The following is a 22,312-nucleotide window of genomic DNA, read 5'->3' as shown; positions in this document are numbered from 1 at the left end:
TTTTTAGTTTTTCTGTGATGTCTTTTGTATATTGTTGTTTGTCTTTTGTTTTGTTTTTCTCCATTTTTCCCATGGCATTGTCAGTTTGTCTTCCACTTTTGAGTTTGAATGTCCCGTTGACAGTTCACCCCCTTCTGGTGTCAGTTTGCAAGTATGCTTTAAAATTTCCGTTCATCAAAATACAATGGGCATTTTCACAAAAACAAGAAAGTTATGATTTTGCTAGCTAATTGTTAGTAATTTTTAGAACATAGCATTTTAATATGAAATTTTGTGACTTCTTTGTGATAAAATGATAGCTTTGAATACAGCCAAAATTTTCTTTTATTTTTCAAACTCATCAAAACCTTACCTGCCAGTGAGGTTAGACTTCCTCTTCTTGACAAACCAAAGTAAACACTAGGTGAACTTTGACCTGTCATGGAGTGGGGCCCTGGACTAAGAGCGCCCCCTGAACTGGAAGACATGTTGTGTGCTACATGTAGTTGCTGACGTAATTGATTCAAAGTCTCAGGCGAGTGTGGACTGAAAGAAAAAAAAAGGAATAAATTTTACAATATATCTTTAATATAGCATATTACTATGGCTTCTATGGCTGGCAAATTCACAAAATCAAATATCCATGAAAATAAAATCTTTCCTCAATCCACGAAAATAAATAAATCCACACCAGTAATTGACGCCAAGCCTGATATCAGAATAGATCAAAATATTTTTTATCGAATCCCCACTCTCATTATCACGTCTCCATGTTCAGTAAACTTGTAAATCTGTGTCAAAACCCAATCAAAGTATAAATTGTAAAAAGATCACATCATCACAAACACATGTATCAAATTAAAGTGGTAATCACTTCATGGTAAACTATCTTTACCAAAAACTTTAATCTGATACAGGATAGATGGATGCAAAACTTTAATCTGATACAGGATAAATGGATGCAAAACTTTAATCTGATACAGGATAAATGGATGCAAAACTTTAATCTGATACAGGATAGATGGATGCAAAACTTTAATCTGATACAGGATAGATGGATGCAAAACTTTAATCTGATACAGGATAGATGGATGCAAAACTTTAATCTGATACAGGATAGATGGATGCAAAACTTTAATCTGATACAGGATAGATGGATGCAAAACTTTAATCTGATACAGGATAGATGGATGCAAAACTTTAATCTGATACAGGATAAATGGATGCAAAACTTTAATCTGATACAGGATAAATGGATGCAAAACTTTAATCTGATACAGGATAAATGGATGCAAAACTTTAATCTGATACAGGATAAATGGATGCAAAACTTTAATCTGATACAGGATAGATGGATGCAAAACTTTAATCTGATACAGGATAAATGGATGCAAAACTTTAATCTGATACAGGATAGATGGATGCAAAACTTTAATCTGATACAGGATAAATGGATGCAAAACTTTAATCTGATACAGGATAAATGGATGCAAAACTTTAATCTGATACAGGATGGATGGATGCAAAACTTTAATCTGATACAGGATAGATGGATGCAAAACTTTAATCTGATACAGGATAGATGGATGCAAAACTTTAATCTGATACAGGATAGATGGATGCAAAACTTTAATCTGATACAGGATAGATGGATGCAAAACTTTAATCTGATACAGGATAAATGGATGCAAAACTTTAATCTGATACAGGATAGATGGATGCAAAACTTTAATCTGATACAGGATAAATGGATGCAAAACTTTAATCTGATACAGGATAAATGGATGCAAAACTTTAATCTGATACAGGATAGATGGATGCAAAACTTTAATCTGATACAGGATAAATGGATGCAAAACTTTAATCTGTTACAGGATAAATGGATGCAAAACTTTAATCTGATACAGGATAGATGGATGAACAGACTGGAAAACATAGTGCCTCCTTCTATCATAGGTGGGCCATCAACAAACCCACAAAGACATATAGAGACAGGCATGGATCCAGCCACTTTTAAAAGGGGGGGTTCCAACACTTGTGATTCATATAAAAGTGAGAGGGTTCCATTACACAAGCATTAGTTGTCAAACAAAAGGGGGATTTCAACCCCCAGAACATCCCCCCCCCCCTGGATCCACCATTGACAGTTACACATTCAGTCTACAACAATTGCCCTTTACATATCATAGTACTAAATTTTCCACAGTCTTAATAAGTATAGTGATTAATATTTTTAGCTTACCTACTTCAATCCTACCTTCTAACTTCCAAAATATTTTCACAATTCTTTTTAGCAATAAACTCTCTCAATATCATATACAATTTCAAATGTATCATTTCCTAAGAAATTTGATTTGAAAACCATGCTCTGAAAAATTTCTCACCTTGTAAAAGTTGGCAACTAAACCTAAATTGCCAATTTGAATTCCAATAGAGTGAAATACTATTTCAAATGAGATTTTTACTGTTAAAATATTCAATTTCTTTTTTATTTTTACTATTGGGAAAGAATTAGTTGTTTAAGTTTTTGTTATAAGCACCTGAGAAAACCTACTCAAGTATGAATGTGCATTTTATAAGATTAAATCCTTGAATAGTTTTACCATATTGAACTTGAAGATGATTATTTCTGAGGTAAGCGGAAATCTTGAAGTACATTTACAACATCTCTTTTTAAATGCAATCTAGTTAGGCCACACCAATGTAATTCTATGTGGTTATTTCTCTTCTAAATTTTCTTATTAAAGTTTCTATCACTTGTACTCAGATCTTAGGTTGTAAACTTATTTTAATGAGATTAAATTAAATAATGACACCTGCTATCTTATCAAATGAGAGCCATGAACTTTCTCTGCATTCAAGACAAAAGTGTCTCCAAATGTTTTTATCTTTTTGAACATATAGCAAATGTTCTCCTCTAAAATAGCCAAGGCACTGGCTCAAATTTAGCAAAAATTTATCAAAGATTCCAGACTTATAGTTTATTGACTCATTGGTGTCGCTCAAATCAAAGTAGTTGGATGGACAAATGAAAAACAAAGTTGAAGAGCATGCAGAGAACAAAACATTCTAAAATAAGGCCATCTATGCCTGGCTTAGAAAAACCTATGTGTTTTGAGTAAATCAAAATTTTTCAGCAGGATATTTACAGAAAATGAACTTTAAATATTAATAGTGTTTTTAACAATGTTTAGCAAGCACTTCAATGTTATTTTTCAACCAAGTCTAAATCACTGTCTCAATCAACATTTGTGAATGTTCACTATAGAAAATACTTGCATTCTTAACAAATGGAACCGGAAAATGTAATGCACATGCAAACAGTCTTCAGGATAAATTTTTTAATCTCCAGGCCAGAAGCTAAATTTATGAAAATTTTAGTTAGATTCCATTGGCCTGTAACAATGATTTTTACAGGCCCAACAGCATGTTTACAAGCCTGGGCTGATGGGCCTGTGGTTAAGCTGAACACTGCAAATCTGTACTAAATAATTATAGTTCACAGAAAGAAACCAGACTTATAGATACAAATTATTGCTTTTGATATCTTTGCAATTTTTGCTAATTAATTATAATAATACTTTATAGCCCCTGCATTGTTACACAATCTACCATCTGGTATACATTTCAAATATACAAAAATAAAACATAATAATAATGTAAACAAAATCAAAGGAAAAAAATCCCCAAAATATAGATACAATATTTAATAAAGAGTGCTACTTGGTGAAATGCAAGATAACTTTTCAGAAGCACTTTTAATAGGCAATTTATTGTCTAAAAATATATAAATTATTAAAGGTTTAAAAGATATTTGTCATTATCTAATAACAAAAGATTACTTAGGTGCAAGGAATCCTCTCTTTGTAATAAAATAGACACAATATGAGCAGCTAAATGCATATTTCAGATATAAATTGTGATAAGTAACTTTTTTAATTGGAGAGTACATTCTTAATTAAAACATGCTTCCCATTATCTTGCTTGCCAAAAATGCCAACTGTTTAGCCAGAATTAATTGGGTGCTTTTTTCTAACATTAGTTAATTGGGTAATTGCATAACTTTAAAGTCAGAACTTATGTTCAGTATCTTAATTAAAGGTTCCTGTCTTCAAAGGGCAATAACTCTTGTGATTTTCACGTGTCTATTAAAATCTTTTTGAATTTAAAATTTCAAAAGGCTGACAAAGTACATGGAACCTCATAGTTCTTTAGATATTTCTTAATTTTTAGACAGAAGGAAGGAACGCAGATGAGGGGTATATCTTAATACCAATAATAACTTAACAACTCAAAAAATCCTAATAATTAGTGCCAGGGACACCATGCCCCGCTCGCACTATGACATCTCCATGTTTAGTGAACCGTTAAATCTAGGTCAAAACCTTAATCAAGTATAAATTATAAAGTTTACGTGTGCACTAAGTTACAAGTTGATGCTACCACAACTTTATGTTTTACTTTCATCGCCAAAAAACTTTAACCTGATACTGTATAGTTGGACGCAGTCAGACCAGAAATCCTTGTGACCCCTACTATTGTAGGTGGGGCATAAAAGAAACAATCAACCCATACAGTCTTCACCTATAGAAAATTGTCTATACCATATAATAGTTCTAAATCTCCAGCAGCCTTAGCACTTGTGAATAAATTTCACAGAGATCTCCCATAATAACACCAAATTCTTCAAAGGACAAAAATCTCTCAAATGTAACTAATGACAACCACTGGTGAGTTTCCTGAAATGTTATCAGTCACATCATAATGTTGGAATCAATCCTATCAAAAGTACTACAAACATTAATCAGATTTGTTTTTAGTAAAGTGTATTGTTATAAATTAGGCTATTATTTTTCTAGTTTGAATTGTTTCACATTTATCATGTCAAGGACTTTTATAGTAGACTCATAATAGGGTATGGGTTTTACTCATTGTTGATGGCTGTACAGTGAACTATAATTGCTTAAATCTTTGTCATTTGAACTCTGGTGGATTACAGTATTGTCACTTTGGCAATCATACCACATCTCCTTATTCTAAACTTTAAATATAGCAATATATATGAAATTTTTTGTATCAAAATATTAATATATCAAAGTTAAGATTGACTACACCCTTTACCATATCCCAGCAATAAATTTCAAATGAATTATACCTTCTTCCACACTTCTGCCAAGAAGTCTGTATCAATTAAACTCTCTCCTACACACCAGCAAATATGTCATGACCATAATAAACCCTCTCCCACTAACCTTGAAATAATATCTTACCCTCTCGGATCTGTTACTTAATAATCCAATCAATATTAAATTATGTCATTTTTTATCTGCTAATGAGAACCATGACACTTAGTAACATGAATACTTCAGGTTTGTTTTTGGAAAACACTGAAGTCATTAAAAACCAGCAACTCAACAAGATCACCAATCACCAAGAAAACTCCAACAATTTCACAGTAGTCAAATTCCCATAAACATGCCGGATTAATTGAGAAACTTTTATCAAAATATTTCACTGTAAATTTTTTAACATTTTTTCTCAAGCTAATGAAGTTTCCATAAAAGTTTGGGAGAACCAAACATCATGTTTCCAATTTAATTTTAACATCCATAACTAAATAAACAAGAATTCCAAATTTCCATCAGTTTTTAGGAGATTTCCTGGTAAGCCCACATTGCTGTTTCTTACTGAGTGATAATTATTGCTAAGTAATGAAGTTGTACATAAACAAAATACTAGATATATATAAACATGTACCGATGCAATCAACCCATAGCTGTCTTCTCAATTAACTCAAGATACCATATCTCTTAATTGTTTCAACAGCATTTAAGAATTTACTAATTTTCCTTGACATGGTATCCTAAGTCCCATTGTAAAGCAGCCAAACTGTGCTTACTAAGGTTACAGTATTATTCGTGGATTACTTGTTTTTGTGAAGTTCGTGGTAACATATGTAATCCACAATTCTATTATTCATTTTTATCTGTCCAAGGACAATGACTCAAACAAAGTTTTTGAAATTTGTCTAAGAAATTACTAATACAAATCTTAAGTAAAAATTTTATAAAAACCTGGCAAGAACCTGTACTTGTGAGAGAACTTATACTAGACTGAAGGGACGACAGATATTTCAATGTCCCCTACACAAAGGGGATAATTCAACAGACAGTGGGACTAAAGGGCTTGACGAACCAGAGGTCAGGACAGTGTTTCCTCATATATATCAACATGAACTGATCTTATTTCCAATTTCCTGCTACAAAATTCATTATGAAACATTTACCAATGCAACTTTTTAAAATTTGAAGCAAAAAAACACTGATTGTTTGCATGCTACCCTTTTTACGACAAAATTACAAAATAATATTTATTCAGAGTAGTTGCAAACATTTATGTTAATCTTAGGTCCATTCAAATAACATTGCACCCTTAATACCCTCTCTTTTTAACTAAATTCAAAATGATTTTGATCTTGACCTAAAACTGTAATAGTATATATAGATAACGCATGAATTTCCTACAATTTATCTTAATTTATTTATAAATTATTTACTTAAAAGGTAAACACCTAATTTGTTACAATGAACAAGAAACTGAGTACAAATTAATTTTACCTTGAGATAGCAGACATCAAACATAAAAATCCTAAACAGCAGTCTTCAAACTTAAAAATCCTAAACAGCAGTCTTCAAACTTAAAAATCCTAAACAGCAGCCTTCAAACTTAAAAATCCCACTCCTAAATTTAGCTACAATTCATTTTCAAGGAAAATTATTTATTTTCATATACTTGTAAATTGTAATAAATGAACTATCAATGTTGAGATCAAGGACAATCAAAATGAAATAATTGGTACAAATAAGTTAACATGAGGCTCCATGAAGGATATGTTTCAAATGTTTAATGATCACAAAACCAATGTTTAACCTCCACAAATAAATTGTATAAATCACAATCCTGCTAATATAAATTATCATAAAATTTTATTGAGAATTTAACATGACCTTTTGAATAAATGAATAGTATCATAAATTCCACCACTTTATGTATCTCACTAGAATTTACACCTCAGTGCCCCTAAATGTTGTTCAGAATGTTTTCATTTACATTTTGTTACATATCAATTATTACATATTCTATGGTCCCAATGGTAAATTTTATAGAAGAAAACTTTTTCCTTGTGTAAATTTTATAGAAGAAAACTTTTTCCTTGTCCCAACATCAAAGAAAACTTTTGAATCATTAAGTAGTAATATTAATTCTGTTTACCAACTGGATTGTCCCAAAACTTGGCCTGAATGTTTCAATGAAAATTCATTTCCTAGTCGATTAAATCAAGAGGTCATGACTAAATTTGTTCATTAAACCTTAAATAGTAATACTGTTGACAATGTTTACGAGAAAAAAACTAAACTTACTCTTAATATTTGAGAAAGGCAGATTTAAGGTAGCTCACCTGACAAATATAAACTCTCAAAATGGTTTTTTAAAAAGAAGCCAACCATTACCGGTATATATAGAAATAATTGAGGGAAATTACACATTATTACAGTTTTCTTGGTTGAATGATTGCAGAAATCTCCTCAAATGTAAAACAATATAATACCATTTCAAATTTTATAATAAGTTCTAATAATCCAGTCCTTGTTCTGAATAATACTGAACATAAAGTGACTGTTCACTTTTCTTCTGTTAGAATTAATCCTTGTGTTGGAACAAGTATAGTGCTATGGTATAATAGTTTGACAAAACTGTGAATGACATGTTAAAACAATGACACAATCAAATAATATTTCCACTGACTGACACAAAATATCTCTTTTTTTTCAAATAGTTCTGATATAATTCTCATTTTGTGATTGTATCTCTCTGAAGAACTGCTTATAAGAATGGCTTTCAAAAACATCAAAGATGACCTACCATTTAAAAACATGCACTTATCAAAGCCAAACTAAAAAATATCAAAGACGACCTACCATTTAAAAAACATGCACTTTTCAAAGCCAAACTAAAAAATATCAAAGACGACCTACCATTAAAAAACATTGCACTTATCAAAGCCAAACAAGTTTTACATAATCCATGTACAGTATTTACTGTCTATAAAAACCAGCTGTTCCTAAATCTATATTCTGCTTATAACAATATACACAGTATATGTAGCTATGACTAATAACTTCAAGTAAATTGACAGTTGCACGTTGACAAACTGGCAAATTAATTATAATATCTCTCATTCAGGTCATTCAAAGACATGGAACAAGCATGATTATCATAGAGTAGGAATAAATTAACCTGAAAATGCAACACTGCAAAAATTGTATTCCATTATGTCCTGGGAAAGAAAAATAGATGTGTATTGTCCAGTGGCAAATATTACATGCATATCTGAGGAAGAGATGGCATATGATTTATTAAAACCTACTTTGGACTAGACTAACATACAGAGCATGTCTTTGGTTTCACCTTGTCTTAGATCAAATCTAAATCTCTTGAATTCAAGGCAAGCACCACCATTAGCAATTTTTACCACAAGACCCTAAAAGTAGTACACTGGGAAAGAGAGTTTTTGGGATGGATGTATGTACATGAGACTCGAAGGACCAAAAAGAACAAAAAAAAAACAACTAGGAAATAACCAGTACTGTAGATTCATTATTACTCTGTGGCTACCAATCCTTGAGGGTATAGGAAAACCATGAATTTAAATGTATACTGAAGTACAAATTTTCTATAGGCTTGTATGAAGACTTTGGAATAACCACGAAATCAAATATCCACAAATAAACAATTTTTCCTCAATCCACCAAACTTAGTTACATCCACATCAATTAAATGAATTCACAGTACTTCAAAGAAAAAGCATAGTATTTCTGTGCTACATTATAAGAAGAAGAAAATTGTACTTAAGTTGAAGTGGAGACCTTGAACAAATTGTTAAGAACATCCTGTCTTTTCATTTGATCCTTTAAAATGTACTTCTACAGCAGAAATTTTTCATGTACGATGTTGTACTGAAAGACTGCTTGTGGGTGGATTTACTGAATGGAATTTGCTTTTTGAGACACTTAAAAAGAAATACATTACAGTTGTAAGGGTTAAGATTTTTTCTAATTTATATAAAATTTAAAAAATGTCATAAAAGGGGTGGTTGTTTTCACCCCCGCCCCTACGACCAGCACCAACACACGTACTTGTTATTGAATAATGTGTAAACAAAAAAAAAATCAACAAAAACAAATTCAGAAAAAGTCTTTCAAAATGATTTAAAATCATGTGAAAGGTTTAGATGAATAAATTATAAATTATTGCTCTACTAACATTTCTCCTAACAACTGTATATGCCAGAGCCTAGAGGCAAATATTTGAACAATACTATACATTAAGATCATAATATTTAAAATAGAATATATGGTCCCGAATAGTTCAACACTGGTCTTTAAATTCAAATATCTTTAATGTAAACATAGATCATTAAACATGAAAACAATATTTAAATTTTTAAAGTTGAAAAAGTTATGTCAAATAATTTTTAAATAAGTTGGAATTTTTTTTTTCAAATTGTGCAATGTTATAAACAAAATAATTCCCATTTACCTTATGAAGATTTAACATCCAGTATTATTATTTTATAGCGCAATCTCTATGTCACATGTCGAGAAATCTAGATTACGATTATGCCCCCTGGTAAACTGTAAACATCCTCAGTTACTATCAAAATACCACTTGACTCTTTAAACGCTACCTTAATCCCCCAGGTAATATTGTTGTTTTCAGATATGTCAAAGGTCACAGGATGTCTTTTTGATAAAATACAAATACCATGTGGAGCTGACAGCAAGTTATAATCACTTATTGCCTCTAAACATCACGTGTACATGTAAGAAGTGAATGTTTATTTACTTAAGATGTATTACACCTCTCAGACTGTGTAATATATCTGATGGATTAGCCACAGACTACAAAGGCTTTAGATAACGATCATTTGTACATGTGTTTGATGTTTATTTTACCTTTTGTGTATAGGTATTTGTGATTTATATAGATAGATAGTACAAAGAATACAGATTACAAATTTTCATTCAGTAACAATATGAAACAGATCTTGTTTACTTCAGATCAATTGTCTTTTTTTTCTATCCTATTTTAAAGCTTAAATAAGAATCGATGACAATAAATATTGTGTATTTACTTTATTACAATGGAAACAATATGATCAAAACGGTAAAAGTACAAAACAAAGTCTAAAACTTTAAGTTTAATGGGATGTTTCCTGGACCTTTTTTTTTAAAGAGTCTTTCCTTGGCAACCCTTTTTTGTAATTTTTTTCTAAATCAAAACTTAAGTTTAATTCTTTTTTGTCCTGCAATTTTGCATTCAATTTCGAAACTTATAATTGTGTTGATTAAAACCTTTATTATAACAACTATTTCAAAACAATTTATATTCCCCTTTTTCTCTTAACTTCAACTCACTGCAGAATCCTCAGGTTTATACACATAGTACTATTCTGAATATTTCTCTAATTCTGTATGCATTTATAATGGTTCTGACTTAAGTTTAGTAAAGCACACATTGATTCAATTTGTCGTATGTAATTTCGCCCTATAATAATCTATATCCATTCGAAACATTGCAATTTGTCGTGTGTAATTTCCCCCTATAATAATCGATATCCATTCGGAACATTACAATCAGCATTTTCCAATTACCATAAAAGAATCTACCACCTTACCCTGTCCACTACAAAATTTATCCACTCTCCATAGTTAAATTTTCAAATTTTCAAATGCTTGGTATAAACTGTGCATTTAAAGTTTGAAAATTAAACTATCTTGAATGGATAATACCGTAATCAGCGATGTGGCGACACGGTAGAATCTTTATATAACATATATTTTTCAATTTAAATTACTGGGTATAAGGGTTCTTCTTTAAATGGATTCGTACAAGAAAACACACCTTTGCTAAAATTCAATTCATTAAAAGAGAATTACTTCTCGATTACTGTTTGAAAAAATTAATTCAGAAATTTGTTCAATTAATGAACATTCCTTTCCCACACAAAAACTTCTTTTCTCATTTTGAGGGGCCACATGTTATAAAAAGAAATATCATATATGAAAGAAATGCATAACTATATCATATCATCTTGAAACTAATATATTAATTCTTATTCAAACATTATCAAAAAAGTTCTTTGAAGTCACTTTGTAAACATGTAATTGAATACACTTTACATTTCAATTTTAAATACATTTTCATTGAGGCATCTTTTAGGCAACATCTTATAATATATCAGAATTTTTTTCTTCATTTCATTATTCATAACATCTATTGTAATCCAAGCCGCTAGATCACATTGCATTTTCTGAAGGAGTTTATGATAATATTTTGAAACTATATTTTGGAAGTTTAATTAAATAACCAAACAGTAAAATTTAGTACCCTATTCAATATGCCATTTAAAATAGAAAAATCCTAACTTACATTTTATTTAAAAAGTATTTAGAGAGGTAGGGCCAATTTCCCCTGTATTTGTTTCACTCACATGATTAAAATCTAAGCATATCAACCTACTAGTATTTGAATATTAAACATAATCATTGTCTAAACCTACTAGTATTTGAATATTAAACATAATCATTGTCTAAACCTACTAGTATTTGAATATTAAACATAATCATTGTCTAAACCTACTAGTATTTGAATATTAAACATAATCATTGTCTAAACCTACTAGTATTTGAATATTAAACACAATCATTGTCTAAACCTACTAGTATTTGAATATTAAACATAATCATTGTCTTAACTTACTAGTATTTGAATATTAAACATAATCATTGTCTAAACCTACTAGTATTTGAATATTAAACATAATCATTGTCTAAACCTACTAGTATTTGAATATTATTCTCAAACAAATTATTGACAATTTTAAATTATCTAAATCTGAGATTATAGTAATCTCATTTTCAATTAAATAAAATTGTTTTTCAGTGCTGCATATTGTTGAGACAATATTGCAAATTTTACGTATGGTTTGTATTTGAAGAACAATATATAGCTCTTCCTCCCACTGAATTCTGGTTTTGGTTTAGGATATCCTTTTAATATACATTTATCTGTCAAAATTGCAGTTTTGAGCCATTGTTAGGTATTTTTTATTTGGTCACATCATTGATTAAATACACCAAAATGTGATTCAAACCTCTGAGTGCACATACTGCAAATTTTAGAAAAGATTGAATGGCTTTTAGAACATGGCCATGGTGTGAATAAATTCAGGGGACATTTTTTCTACCTCTTTCCCATGATGTAATTGTCTTCAAGGCTTTTGAACAACATAATTAAGCATTATAGACAACAAATGTGGAACACAAAACAAAGAGGTCAATTAAACAACCGTTGGCCACAGACCACAATTAAATTCCTCTATTAGTTCTTTATAACGTTTTGTCTCATTAAAAAAATTGCACCTGATCTTTTTGTCAAATCTTTCGTGTGTGTAATGTACAGTACTAGTCCAAATATATATCCAACATTCAGAAAGATTGCACTTTTACATTTTACAAATTTAGCCAATACACATGCATACCCCTATGGAAAAGTCAAGAGATGTTTCAAAAACTGTAAATATTACCTTTTTGCACATGGCCTAATCACTCTTTCCATATCAAAATCAGTTAAAATAAAACATCAAAAAATTTATTTCAGCTCTCTTCTTTTATTTCCACCCCATAAAAACTAAGAAATGAATGAGAAAGGGAAAGAAAAAAATAAAGAAAAAATACACTTTAATTAAAGGGAACTATATTCGTGGACAATGAGAAGCGGGGTCATTAATTGTGGTCTCTGGCCTGATCAACAGGTAGCAGTGAATTTGTAACATTTGATTCTTGATTAAGGTAGATAACTTGTTATGTCCCTTACTCCAGATTCAATTTTATAAAAGGTTAATCAAGAGCTAAATCCTTGAGTATTGATTGACAATTTTCTTTGACTAGACATTCAGGCATTCATCGTGCAGCATCACAATATAACACTGAATTATTCTGGTTACCTAAAAAAATGGAAATATTTGAAGAACATCACACTTTTCTTACCTTCCTGCAGAAGAGGATCCACTGTGCATATGTCCTTGTCTTGTATCAACATGGAGTGTTCCATTCTGCTGTGAACCCATGGTACCAAACTGTTGTTGATGTCCTGAGCTCATAGTACTGAAGTTTTGTGAACCTGTTGTGCCAAACCTATCTTGCTGTGAACCCACTGTGCCGAACCTTTCTTGCTGTGAACCCAATGTTGCAAACCTATCTGGCTGTGAACCCATTGTTCCGAACCTATCCTGTGAACCGGTGGAACCCATTGTATGGTATTTGTCATGTGATTCCGTGCGATATGATTGGTTGGAACCTAATGTATTGAAACCTTGTGGAGAGGGAACTGAGCCCTGTGTTGAACTCATAGTGTTGAACTGAGAACCACCTAAAAATAAGAAATGGAATATTAATAAAATATAAATCAATAGAACTTAATTCTTCTAGACAAGAGACAACAATAACTTAAACTTTACTGATTTGTGCTAATTTCTTGCAAATAAAAGACAAATTAATTTCCTTTTTATTATAATACATCCAACTTGATCACTAATGCATTCCAGGTTAAAATTACATGTCAATTTCACATTTGAACAATTCAATATTTGTGTTTTCAACACTTTTTGAAAAAAGTTCCCCAAAAAATTAGAATGCACCTGTTCTTTTTGATTTTTTTTTTATCAAAGAGGTCCATGACTTTCAAAAGATTTATGAAACATATTCTGCAACAAAGAAAGAAAACTCTTTACCTTGTTGATGTTGAATTGGTATATTCTGAGGTGGCATTCCTTCAATCATATTAACATTCTGCTGGGAACCAGTGACAAATTGTTGACCTGGTTGCTGGTTGTAGTTGTAATTCTGTTGAGTCTGGTATTTGTACTCACGATGCTCTGTCTGTTGCTGTGTCTGCTGCTGCTGCTGGTGTTGTTGATGATTCTGTTGATGGGTTGCTATAGAAACAAGAAAATGAAAAATGGAAATCTTGCTATTGGTTTGCATTTGAAGTTAAAACCATGCTTCCTGGAACAACCAGAGATTTTACTGAAATTAAATGGGTCTTGTGTCAATGTTAGGAAGTCAAGAGTCTTGAATCTATTCCACATGCCTACCGCAACTATATTCACCAACTTACCAAATTCAATGTGGATTCAAATAATCTGTCAAATTTGAACATTAAAAATAGATCAATTGAAAACTTCTTGAAACTGGAAAAAAACCAATTGAACCCATAGTTCAATGTTATGCAATTTATAGTTATAAAATAAACCATTCTTTCTTATAAATGCTTGATGCAAAGACTATTCCATGTAAGATGCTGAAACCGACCCAAGATATTACATATAAAAATATACACATATTGACCATGCAAAAGTTTTAATACATAACTTTGTTGAATGCAGATCAACTACAGAAATTTAATTTATCATTGTGGGAACTTCTTTTTTCTTCCTCTTCTTTTATTTCCAGATTTCTGTGTAGTATTCATTGGTGCTTGATTGAGTTAGAGGGATACAGCCCAATCACCATAGTTTACCAGTGTGAGATTAGAAGACATCACTAAGCTGATACAGATTTGTGAGATTTTGCAATGCAATCACATGCTTAGATTTTTTTCAGGTGTCATGCATAAACCATAAACCCATGCTGATTTTCAAAGCTTTTGTTTTTTATTTATTTTTTTTTAGATCTGCAGCAGCAGTCATTAATACTTTTGTTTATACAATGCACGGAACTTCTAGTGTGAAAAGTTTTAAAAGCTTTGTTATTTGCAACTAAAAGCTAATCTGATTACCTACAATGGCAAAAGCAATTCTCAAGAGAAAACCGTTTTTGCAGAAGAAAACTTGCAATATGCCTGAAACTGCTAAATTCTGAAGGAAAAAATAAACACTTGCCTGATATATCATAAAGACATTTTCCAAAAGTAACTTGAATCTTTTAAAAGTCACAGTTGTTTTTTTCGTTAAGTTATTTCATCAGAAAACCCTGGCAATAATTCCGCCACATTTCTTAAGTCAAAATATTGAGTTAAAGTTTGAGCAAACTAGTGGCCATTACAAGTTTCCTCAATTTTCTGACTATTTTTTGCTTGTCTATGTTAAATCTACCTGACTTCTGCCTTCTAGCTAGATCCTCAGGTATGGAGGCATAAAGTGGATCTGAAGTTCGATCCGACGTAGATCGTGCGATCTGTCGGCTCACAATGCGATTGTAATGCTCGTCTTTATCAAATACAGGTGGCGTTGTAGGTGACAAACTAGGCATGGAAGCTATTCAGTCACATGACAAAAAGCAAGATGCACATGTTAAAATAAGTGTTAAGATTGACACTTAACTGTTATTTTTTGTACAGCCAACTTTGAAAAAAGCCCATTTTTTAAGGTGTTAAAATTGTTTATATTTTGAAGACCATGCCCACTTTTCCACTTTCTGGAAATTGTTTCATTTGTGTTGTAACATAGAAAAGCTGCTTGCAATCTGTTAGATGGCCTGTTTTTAAGTGCATCTAATGTACTAAAAATTGTACCTAATTTTTTTTTCATTTTCATCCTCAATATAGCCTACATTTACCAAAACATGCAATTTCTATAGATTATTTTGAATCAACCTGTGTTTTGTATGTATAATATTATGGCTATACATTATGTTTGAACTTTTCTAATTAATGTTGAAAGATTAAAATGTGATGTTTCTAAAATAAAATGTATAAAATATCTGACAAAAAAAAATCAAAATAAAATTAAATTAAAATAAAAAATAATGACAAAATGAGGATGAAAGCATGAAACTTATAATGAAACAAAAGATAAACACAAATAAACCTGCTGCTACCCTGGAATTTATTTATATTTTAATAAAAATATATTTCTTTAAATTTTGTATAAAAATCCAAAACAAAAATTTAATTATTATCAAAATGTATTTAAGAAATGTTATCAAAATGTAAAATTATACTTTTTCAAGAGACCTGGAATTGTATTTGATTAGTAACCAAGGTAACAACAACACTGAGAAACCAGACATGCTCACACTGTGAAAGAAAACAGTACATGCAAGTTAAGTTAGAATAGAGTCAAAATAAAGTTAAAGAGTGCTGTGAAGGACTAAATTCTACTAGCAAACAAACAAAACACAAAAACACATAAAACATAAAATTGTGGTCAAGTCATATTAATAATGTTGATTTAAATAATCTTCATTTAAGATATTCAATGTATCCCCTGCAACCATGAATAATCCAAATAAAACATTTTCCCAATTGTTTTTCTTACATGGTGATACATTTTAAAGTCTCACCAAAGACAAATCAAGAACAGATAAAAAAATTGACCCCCCCCAAAAAAAAAGCTAAATTTTATCATATACAGCAAACTTTTTATTTTCATGGGTACAAATTTTTCTGGATCATGGAATACTTCTATTTTCATGAATACTCAATTCATTAGTTTTGACAATGTTGATGAAGTAGCCTACAGTATATTTGTATTTTCTATATCACTTTAAAATTGTGGTTCACCAATATCCACGAATCCATGAAAATTAGCATTCCATGATTTACAATTTATCCGCAGTACATTTCTATACCAGTTTATGTCTGTTCAAATATGTAAAAAAAAAAGGGAAACAATCCCCATCAAAACAGGTTTTAACTAAATACATGTAAAATTGTAATGTGAGAGATGAAGTAATGAGGATAATATTTACCTTGCATTGTATTGTATGGTGATCTTGGAGTAATTGGAAATGGTGGAGTAACTACAACCGCAGGCAAAACAAAATAAAATACACATGTCATTACAAAACATCAAAAACAATCCAGGAGGTAATATGCATCCTTGTTGCAACACTGTTAACTTGCAGTAAATGTGCACATAAACTTTTAATACTTTATATGATCAGAGAAAATATTTCCTGTATCAAAATCTTTTTTTTTGTCCCAAGAAAGTCAGTCTATTTACAAATCATGTTAACATATTTGCCATATAGAGATGTTTCCTTTCACTTGCAACTACAACAAATGTATTTCTTATAAATTTACCCCGTTAAAGATATTTCTCAATTTCTAACAATAGTCACAGTTAAAAAATAATCTTTTTAAAAACTCTCTAAAATTTTCCAGTTATTTAATTTGGTGTGAAATACTATAAAGTTGAAGAGTTTAATCTTTTGAATTTTTTTTAAAGCATGTTAAACTATTAATCATAATTAACAAATAAAATAACATGAAACATTTAAAATGAATAAATTAAATGCACTTTTACTGCAAGTTTTAAACCATACACAATCATTCAATGAAATCTATATGACCAACAAGGAGTTTAAAACATTAATAATTATATGTATCAATTCCATACCATATATACCTTAGCTTAAATTTAAGCATCAATTTTTACAATTCTATACTTTTTTTTCAAATTGAGGACAAGACTATTTGTAATGTATCAATGACATTTTGACTTAAGTGTGGTTTTCAGCTTTATGATAAATATAAACTCTTTTCCATTTAAACAATTCTTGATATTCAAGTGAGGTATATATGGTTGGTGTTGTTCAACATATTCATTTTCAACCAATGATCATTCATTTATATAGTTTCAAAATGATGCAATCTTTACTACTCTCAAATAAAATATCATAAATATTGAGAAAACGTTATTGTAATTACCTTGCCCAAGACTATGGCTTATTCATTTGGCTAATCCTGATTATACTTTTGGGTCAAAAGACATTAACAACCCAGGGTAAAATGGTTACCCAAACCTCTCAATTTTAGTAAAGTTATCCCTGTATATATATGTAGAACTAGTAATTTTTTAAAATTATTTCATCAATTAAGGATTTGCCTACCCTCCGGAGCACCTGAGATCAGCCCGAGTTTCTGATGGGGTTCATGTTGCTCAGTCTTTATTTTTCTGTGTTGTGTTTTGTATACCGTTTGTCTTTTTAATGTTTTTCATATTTTGCCATGGCATTGTCAGCCTGTTGGCGACTTATGAGTTTGAATATCCCTTTGGTATCGTTTGCTTTGATTTTAAGAGTTTTGAATGACCATCAGAGGCCCTGATTATAATGTAGTCAAGGTTGTGTTTTTGGCTCTCACCGATAGTTTAGGTTTTTTAAACACCCCTTAAGTTATTCTGACAGATTACACCATTTTGAAACTTTTGAAACTATACAAAGTTAATAGATGATATTTAATCACAAGTATTACTTGCATGCTGACTACTGCAAAATAAAATGTCTTTTATTTTCTTTATCTAACATATAAGATATATATGGCTAAACATGTTGAAACAGAACATTGACATTGACTGGCCATCCAAGGCAACCTGTTGAAAGTGATAAAGTAACCTGTGTGCAAACTCAGCATCTGTTTCAGCCTAAAAATATCTTTAGGGCCAAGAGGTTAAAGTTAAGACAGGTCAACTTTTTATAGTGTAGGACATCTGTTGTAAGTAATAGTACTTGAAAAGTGTGTTTTCAAATAATGTAAAAGCAAGTGACAATATCATGTGACATGAGTATTAGCCAAAAGTGAGCATAGAATTAACAAATGCAAGCAACAGTTGAAATTGATATTTTTATTCAACAGTTTTCTTTAATCTTTAATTTACAGTGCTCTTGTTACTCTCAATCATTTAAAAAAACCAACTTCACATATTAAATAGACGTGTAACCGTTACAACTCAAAAAAAAAACTGTCCATACAATTTCTTATTTTCTGTAGCGACTGTATCAGTTTCTTAAATAAACAGCATAGAAAGACCGTATATCATCAATCTTCTAAACTATAATTAAATTCCTCGTTTTTTTTTAAAATTTTATAATGAACTTGTTCAATAAAATACATGGAATACTTTTCTACATCTTTGTTTAGTAAAATTTTACCTATGGACAGTTTTTTATCTGCATATTTCACAAAGGAAAAGATATTCAGTCTTTCAGGGAAAATTTCAGAATGTAAGGTTAAAGAGTTCTTCATTCAAAAAGAAAGACATAATTTGTAGTTTCTGTTTAAAGGGAAATTGTCTTAAGGTATAAAAGTCTTCATACATGCAACATTCATGTTTTTTTTGGTGTGTATACATCACTAAGACTAAATGATCATGCAAATATGAGGTATGTATGCTCATTTTTTCAATTTTTACTTAGATTGTCTCCCTTAGTCCATAGTTTTATTTTGTAAATACAATTAATGGATGTTGATTAAAACTGAGAAAAAACTAAAACACATTTATTAAACTAAAAAAAAAATATCAAATATTTAATTTCAATTCCAATAAAATATAAATAAAATCACTGGATTTGTGGAAAAAAAACAGGCATGCAAAAATTTACACAGTAAACATTGAAGACTTGTTTTTGAAATACAAACTACAGTATGAAGACAACATTTACATGCAAGTCTATGACTGAAATTCTGATAAAATAAGGCAAAAAAAAGGTTAAGGACAACATCTGTTATTTACCATGCAGATCTCTTACTGATCCCAGCGACAGACGCCGGACTTTCTGATGTACAGACTGTATAACTTGCTCTGTTAGCGCCAAATATAAACAAATATCATTTATAAAGAAATCGGCAAATATTTATCTTTTATCTTTAACCTATTTTTAATTTGGATATCAGACAAAAAGTAAATGTAACCTATGCTTAAAAAAATATTTAAAACACTTTAATATAATCCTTTCATTATGCAGTTTTATCTTTTCTTAACTATCTTTTTTTTATTTAGTAATATTTACATTCATCATTCTTTGAAAAGATAACTTTTCATCAAAATCCAATGCTTCAGTTAACCTAATAAATCTAATGATTATATTCTGACCTTTTTTATAATATGATAAAATTCAAAAGTTTTTGAAAGGTTAAATATGCTCTTTTTTATTTCATCCAACATTTTTGGATGTTATTAGATAAATTGTTCTTCACAGCTTAATTGTCCTAAAGACTGAAAGTGTTTTTTAAAAATTGGCCGAATGAAATAATTAGTAATTTATGAATTTCCTTTAAATCAATTTTTTAGTCTATCTAACAGATCTTATCTTCCCACAAAAATAAGAAGCAAAAAAATTTCTGATAAATTAATTGTTAATTTGAGTTTTGTTATTTTCCATGGCAACTAATTTCTAATTCGAACAAAACCAAAAAAAGCAATCTGTTAAAAAGTTACGTGCCCCTTGTGCAAAGCAAAATTTCCAAAACCCAACTAAAAACGTAACAAAAATAACAAAATCATACTTGGCTACTTACAATCATCTAATTTATCAAAAATGTCTGAAATTTTATATAACATAAAATTCCTACTAAACTGAAAATTTCTATAAATGCAAAAACTCTAGCCTTTTTAAAATTATTTAAAGGGCCAATTAAATAAAAAATTATATAAATTTCCTTAAATCTAGCAATAAAAGTTTTCCTAGATGTACATTGTAAGATGACCTAATTCAAACAAAACTAAATAAACTTAAATAAATGAATGTGTTTCCTATAAAATTGATATCCTGCAGATATATATTAAAATGAAATTCATAAACAAAATTTAAAAAAAAAGTAATCATAGCAACGTAAAATTATCTATCACTTTAGGACTGTTATGTGTGTGTTTTTGTTGCCTCATACCATATATTGTTTTAATGATAAATAATCTTTTGTTTACAATGAAACATACCTGCAGTTGACACAGGGCTAACTGGGAAGCTAGGTGTGGTAGATCTTGGCAGGGTTCCAGTTTGTATGCCTTCTGGTTCCAATGGTTGCATGCCAGGACCGATAGGTCTCAGACTAAATCGATCTTCCTCTACAACGTTGATATGTTTTGGACGTGGAGCAGCTATCTCTTGACGCTGCTACAAGATTAAAATTCATAAATATGACACAGACATAAAACAATAAAATTATTTAATCAATACGACTGAAAAATTCTATGATTTTAAAATAAGAATATGGAAAGTATTTTCCAGTTAACCTTGATAGATAGAAAAGCATTCAAATATTATGACGGAGCATTAACACAAATTTGTGATAAATTGAAGAACATTTTTCAAAAAAAAAATTAAATGGTAATATTTTGCATTATTTGAACTGCAATTTTGAAATTTTTATTTGATACAGTATTTTGTTAAAAATTAGAATTAAAACCTGACAGAAACAAAACATCCTGTGTTATATAGTCCATGGGAATTAAACTTAAATGTTATTCAGTAAATTGAACAAACAGTTTTTCAATGACAGTTTCCCAAAGGTGTAATTTTCCCTCTTAATTAAGCTCATAAAAAATAGCTTTAAAGGGAAATAATACAACCTAAAAACTGCACAAAAATTATAAATTCTGTCTACGTACTAATTAAAAGGTAATAAGAATACATGTACAAATGTATATAGAAAATATTAAGTCCTTGATACAGATATTTATACTGTTACCAATACAGATTTGGTTTAAATGTAACTCAAGCATGTTTGTGAAAACTAATTTTACAAATGATATTTTTTTGTGAAATGGCAGAGTATTTCTCTATACCAACAATCCAATAAAGAAAAAATTCGTAAGGGTTCCGCGGAACCCAGTGTCTCGCCTACTTTTACTGTTATTCGCAGGCTCAACAAAAATGTGGAAAAAAATAAATAAGAATATTCCTCTCTATACTATCTTTTGATTGTAAGTAGCTTCTGTCCAAGTTTGGTAAAAATCCAGGATAATTTATGAATCTAATAAATGTTTTAAATACTTAAACTGCAGACTGTATGTAATGTTGACTGGAAGAAAAACTAAGTCCATTTATAAGTAAAATACGGAAAAAATGGAACAAAATTTTATCAAAATTTCCTTCTAGATACTAGCTTTTGATCATAAACAAGCTTCTGTCCAAGTGTGGTACAAATCCAGGATAGTTTAAGAAAGTTGTTAAAATTTTAAAAACTTTAACCACAGAGTGAATGTAATGTTAACTGGCAGAAAATCTAAGTCCATTTATAAGTAAAATACGGAAAAAATGGAATTTTTTTTTTTACAAAATTTACTTCTGGATACTATCTTATGATCATAAACAAGCTTCTTTCCAAGTTTGGTAGAAATCCAGGATAGTTTAAGAAAGTTATTAAAATTTTAAAAACTTTAACCACAGAGTGAATGTAATGTTTCCTGGCAGAAAAACTAAGTCCATTTATAAGTAAAATACGGAAAAAATGGATTTTTTTTTTTACAAAATTTACTTCTGGATAC

General features: G+C 30.0%; 1 protein-coding gene across 24 annotated transcripts in view; it reads right to left on the bottom strand.

Moving 5' to 3' along the window:
- The window catches only part of LOC127717479 (tensin-3-like), a 203,702-nt gene that overhangs the window by 11,014 nt on the left and 170,376 nt on the right, over positions 1–22,312 (bottom strand). For 16 of the 24 annotated variants that reach the window (XM_052223133.1, XM_052223135.1, XM_052223134.1 and 13 more), the window contains 7 exons: positions 20,762–20,939; positions 19,559–19,627; positions 16,794–16,844; positions 15,197–15,358; positions 13,835–14,038; positions 13,092–13,473; positions 353–525 (listed from right to left, as the gene is read on the bottom strand). In XM_052223133.1, the coding sequence (XP_052079093.1) occupies positions 353–525; positions 13,092–13,473; positions 13,835–14,038; positions 15,197–15,358; positions 16,794–16,844; positions 19,559–19,627; positions 20,762–20,939 (1,219 nt within the window). Of the gene's footprint in view, positions 1–352; positions 526–13,091; positions 13,474–13,834; positions 14,039–15,196; positions 15,359–16,793; positions 16,845–19,558; positions 19,628–20,343; positions 20,368–20,761; positions 20,940–22,312 lie in introns of all 24 variants that reach the window. The other 8 variants (XM_052223120.1, XM_052223123.1, XM_052223127.1 and 5 more) reach the window with 8 other exon arrangements.

The sequence above is a fragment of the Mytilus californianus genome, unplaced genomic scaffold, assembly GCF_021869535.1.
Source record: "Mytilus californianus isolate M0D057914Y unplaced genomic scaffold, xbMytCali1.0.p SCAF_10, whole genome shotgun sequence".
Classification (NCBI taxonomy): Eukaryota; Metazoa; Mollusca; class Bivalvia; order Mytilida; family Mytilidae; genus Mytilus; species Mytilus californianus.
The sequence above is the reverse complement of the archived record's forward strand: the minus strand, read 5'-3'. Positions and strand labels throughout refer to the sequence as shown.